Genomic DNA, 4,644 nt, shown 5'->3' on the forward strand with positions numbered 1-4,644 from the left:
ATCTATTCATTGAACTATAACTACAATAACCAACCTCCCCATTACCTAAAATATTCCAAAAATCTATTCATTGAACTATAACTACAATAGCCAGTCTCCCCATTACCTAAAATATTCTAATAAAATTGATTAATTATTGACTTATCAACCCACTTTAAGATAAGATCAGTGTTATGTTATTGACTATGATATATGAGAGACACCTTTGATGGAGACTCCATGGCACTACTCGTTGGGGTGGATTGCAGAGGTGCCTTGTTAAGCATACCAAGGAAATGTTATGTGTAGCTTTTACATCACTCAATGACTGCATTCATATGTCTCGCATATATACTACCAAAAAAAACCAATACATTTAGTGGACAATATAGAGGCTGTTCAAAACAACATGAGAAAGAAGAGATGGCAGAGAAAAACAAAGGCTGGCTGAATACCAAACAAGACAAGCAAATCAAGGAGAAAAGCCAAGTATAAATATTTTTTTAAATTAATTTTAGAAAGAGACATCTTAGTTGACATCACGAGCAAATACCATTGGCCAACGACCTAAAGTGTGCACTCATTTTTTCCGTGCAAATCAGTCTTTACTTGTAATTAATATATTTTTTAAGTCATGATGATAACGAACTCTATTCTACGAGAATAAATAAGAGACGGGTTCCGCTTGAATTTTTAATATTCAAAATGGGCGGCTATCTAGCCTTTTGTTTTGTTCAACATTCATCGTCATATGAATTAACATGCACCATTCTGGATCAGCCGCCATTGTTGTCTTGAAGTAAGTAGTTGGTAAGCAGTAGTTATTTTGAAAATCAAAAGTATTTTTAATAGTGTTTAAAGGTTTAACTTTTTTTCTTATTCGTCTTCACAGAATATCATCAGGTTCATTAGATGAGGATGAAATGATCATCTTTCAATTTTTTTTGATTTTGAAGGGTAAATGCAATTTCAACAAAGCTTATTTATTCAACTTACATTCTTGTCCACTCTCAGAAAATCTTCAAATTCAGTGAACTCTGATGCAATCATCACCAAAAGTAAACAATTGTTGAATTTTTATCACATTGGTTTTGAGATCTTTATAACTTTTAATCATGATTTTTTAGTGGGTAGTAATTTTATTGATCACTGCATCTTATACTGACATACAAGAATCACTTCGTCATCTTTTCTATCTTTAAATTATCAAATTTCAGTTTGACAATTTCACATTTTTATCACTCCTTTGGTAAGATTCTTGTAGAGTCTTTCAGATATCTATGGTTGTTTCTGCACCTTCGATTCTGGAAATAGGCTTTCATCTGAGAAATTCTGTAAGTGGACTTTTATCTGGAGCTGCTTGATTATGAATTAAGACTGCAGAATTCATGTTTGACATGATCAATTGTGAAAGATCTTCGTCACAAAACCCATACATGATCGATTGTAAAAAATCTCCATCACAAACCAACAATCTACTCTAAATGTCAAATATAGATTGTCATAATACCCAAACTTGCCATTATTGAACTTCCAAATACCTATATCTTAGATGATGAATTAGCCTACGAGATCAATTCTCACAATACAGATTTAGTCCAACACGTTCTTTTGAAATTCAAAGAGAACTTGTGCAAAGCTTGTTCATATACCTCCCCTTCTTGTTTACTCACTGAATATCTTCAGGGTTGTTGAATTCATCACGGAAGGAGGTCCAGAGTTCGATTCTCATCATGTCCAGTCGAATCGCTTTCTGCCTGCTCATCTGTGCTATACTCTCAGGTCTCTCAGCTTACAAAGTTTACCGAGGTGAGTGTTGATAAGTAATATAACTTGAAATCTTGTTTTCTGTCTCATAGAAATAAGACATTTAATTTAGATTTTTCTCCATTTTGGAATTTGCAGAGACATTGTCATGGTTCCGGCCAGAAAATACTTCACTGCGCTTTCAGTATGCTGGTGCGCACAAGGCTTTATTATACGGCATGGAACCGCTTCAGAGACGATCTTCCTCGTTTAAGAGACTGAACTTAGAAAATCTTGTCCTCCTTCCAGAAAACCAGCTGCTTCTGTTGACGCGCTTGCCCTTCAAGCTTTCTCCAAAATCCGACCTTGGATGTGTTTTCTCCGGTGGAATTGCTACTCAAGTCATCGGAATCGATTACTTTGACGGACGAGTTGCAGTCCGGTGTGGAATTCCTTCTCCTCCTCCTCTTTCTCTGGATGTTGTGTTGAAAGATAACAAGAATCTTTTCAGCCTGCCATTGACGGAGTCCCGGCCATTGAAATGGGAACTCATTGTGTATGAGAGCATAGTGACGGAAAAAGATGTGATCTTGTTCGCCAAAGGTATTAACCTGAGACAGGGCATGAACACTCCCCCGGAAAATCTCCGCTGCGTCTTTAATAACACCATAGAGACGGCCGTCACAGTTTCCGCTCAAGAGATCTTCAGATGCGCGCACCCTCCAAAGCACCTCCAATCTCAACTTTCCGGCGCAAAAATCAGTCTCAAATTCAAATCCTCAGCTCTGCAGATGCATTCTGTGGTGTATTATAACCTTAGTGGCCTGATGAAGAAAACAGGGGAGTATTATAATCCTAATGGCCCGCTGAGAAAAACAGGGGACTATTATAACCCTAATGCCCTGATGAGAGAAACAGGGGAAATAAAAAATGCAAAGAAGTTCCTGTGCGCCTGCACAATGGTCTTCAATGCGGCCAAATTCATGAAAGAATGGATCATTTACCATTCCTATCTGGGAGTCGAAGAATTCTTCATCTACGACAACAACAGCGAAGACAATTTAGAAGAAGTGATAAATTCTTTAGCCGGATACTCCGTCAGGCGGCGTCCATGGCCATGGGTGAAGACTCAGGAAGCCGGATTTGCACACTGTGCTTTAAAGGCCGCAGAAAACTGCGAGTGGATGATGTTCACGGACATCGATGAATTCGTATTCTCTCACAGACTCTCCGATCATGAATCTCTCAACGCTCTTCAAAATTTGCTTGTTAATAAAACGCGGGAATCCAATTCAACCCTAGGGCAAGTTTCTGTCAATTGCCGGAACTTCGGTCCGTCGAATCAAAGAGAGCACCCGGCGGCGGGGGTTACTCAGGGTTATACCTGCAGACAACGCGTAGAGAAGCGGCACAAATCAATTGTTCTTCTTGAAGCTTTGTCTTTCTCTTTGATGAATGTCATCCATCATTTTGAGCTCAAGGCCGGCTACAAAAGCATAAATTTGAAATCCTCAGAAATGGTGATAAACCATTACAAATACCAGGCGTGGAGTGAATTCAGGGCAAAGTTCAGGAGAAGAGTGTCTACGTATGTGGCGGATTGGAAAGAAGGGAAGAATCCGGCGTCTCAAGACAGGGCTCCTGGTCTAGGGTTTGAAGCCGTTCAGCCGCCATTGTGGGAGAAGAAGTTCTGCGAGGTGAATGATACGTCGTTGCTGCAATTCACAGCTAAAATATTTTCTGTAAAAAATGGATCGCTTTCATTAATGGAGTGGCAATTGTAGCAAAACACACAATTAATGGATCATATTGCTCCCTCTGTGTAAAATATGAGGAGATTCAAAGCTCTGTCGAGAGCTTGTGCTTCTGTCACCATTGAAATGCTTCCTATTCTGGAAACTTAATGATCTCTGCCTTTCACGGCGATACTTCATTTTCTGGAAAATTCATGATCTCCGCCTTTCATGGCGATTACTTATTTGGAAATTAATGATCTCTGCCTTCATGGTGATGAAATTTTAACAGAGATTTTATTAAAGAGATCAAATTTCTACAATCTATTGTATTGTAATGATATGTTTACCATCAACATTTCGGATCCTAATGGTCAGATCATATTTTTACCATTTTGAATCACACTATGTGTAAATGGTATTTTTCCTTCTTTTTGTTCTTTTCAATCTTTGAGAGATTTTTCATTTTTTTTTCCCAACCTCAAAGATGAATTCTCTTAAGAATATGTAAGATAAACGATAAATGATTTTTTTTGACATATTCTATCAGAAATTATGAATATTTTATTAATAATTAAAAAATAAAAAATAGTCATTATATTTTTTAATCAATACTAACTGTGCCTATGGAAAGGCATGTGGGCCTATAGGAGGCTTTGATGGCCTAAAAAGGTGCTTGAGGGGCCTTGAATAAGGTGTTTGGGTCTAACAGGACAAAACCAGGCCTTGAAAAAGGTGTTTTGGCCCTGAAAAGACACTTGGTGATGTAAAAAGGCACTAAAGGGGACTTAAAAAGGCGTTTGGGTCTGAAAAGGCGAAATAGGACCATGAAAAAGGCATTTGGGCCTAAATAGGTGCTATAAGGCCCTAAAAAAGGCATTTGAAGGCCTAAAAAGGATGGGGGATGCCGTTGCAGTAATTTTCGGATTACCACTATGGGGAAGGCCTGAAAAGGGTGGGGGAGCCCTGAAAGAGTGCATCGGATATATGCAACAATTTGATTGGTGTCTGGATTACCACCGTGTCCTTAAATTATAAAGATGAGTCATGAGATCATAAGGACATTTCAGGATAGCATTGATATATTTGTTGAAGGGTGTTGGATCAACTGGGATCTCTGCAACATAAATAAGGTTGAAAACCCCATTTGAGATTATTGTGAGAGATAGAGGCAAGAATTCTTCTG

General features: G+C 38.3%; 1 protein-coding gene across 1 annotated transcript; it reads left to right on the top strand.

The window, feature by feature from the left end:
• Window positions 1–673: 673 nt before the first annotated feature.
• LOC149529163 (glycosyltransferase family 92 protein At1g27200-like) lies at window positions 674–3,861 on the top strand. Its single transcript, XM_089810440.1, has 3 exons — window positions 674–778; window positions 872–1,788; window positions 1,885–3,861. The coding sequence occupies exons 2-3, from the start codon at window positions 1,713–1,715 to the stop codon at window positions 3,507–3,509; spliced, it is 1,701 nt and encodes a 566-aa protein (XP_089666566.1). The 5' UTR covers window positions 674–778; window positions 872–1,712; the 3' UTR covers window positions 3,510–3,861.
• Window positions 3,862–4,644: the final 783 nt, after the last annotated feature.

This window comes from Cupressus sempervirens, chromosome 11 (genome assembly GCF_028749045.1).
Source record: "Cupressus sempervirens isolate cs-2001-9-10 chromosome 11, ASM2874904v1, whole genome shotgun sequence".
NCBI lineage: Eukaryota > Viridiplantae > Streptophyta > Pinopsida > Cupressales > Cupressaceae > Cupressus > Cupressus sempervirens.

What these genes read in the sequence shown, in the direction of transcription:
- LOC149529163 (XM_089810440.1), top strand. Translation starts at nt 1,713, where the DNA reads ATGTCCAGTCGAATCGCTTTCTGCCTGCTCATCTGTGCTATACTCTCA. An exon ending in AGCTTACAAAGTTTACCGAG is followed by an intron (nt 1,789 to 1,884) that starts GTGAGTGTTGAT and finishes TGGAATTTGCAG; the next exon opens with AGACATTGTCATGGTTCCGG.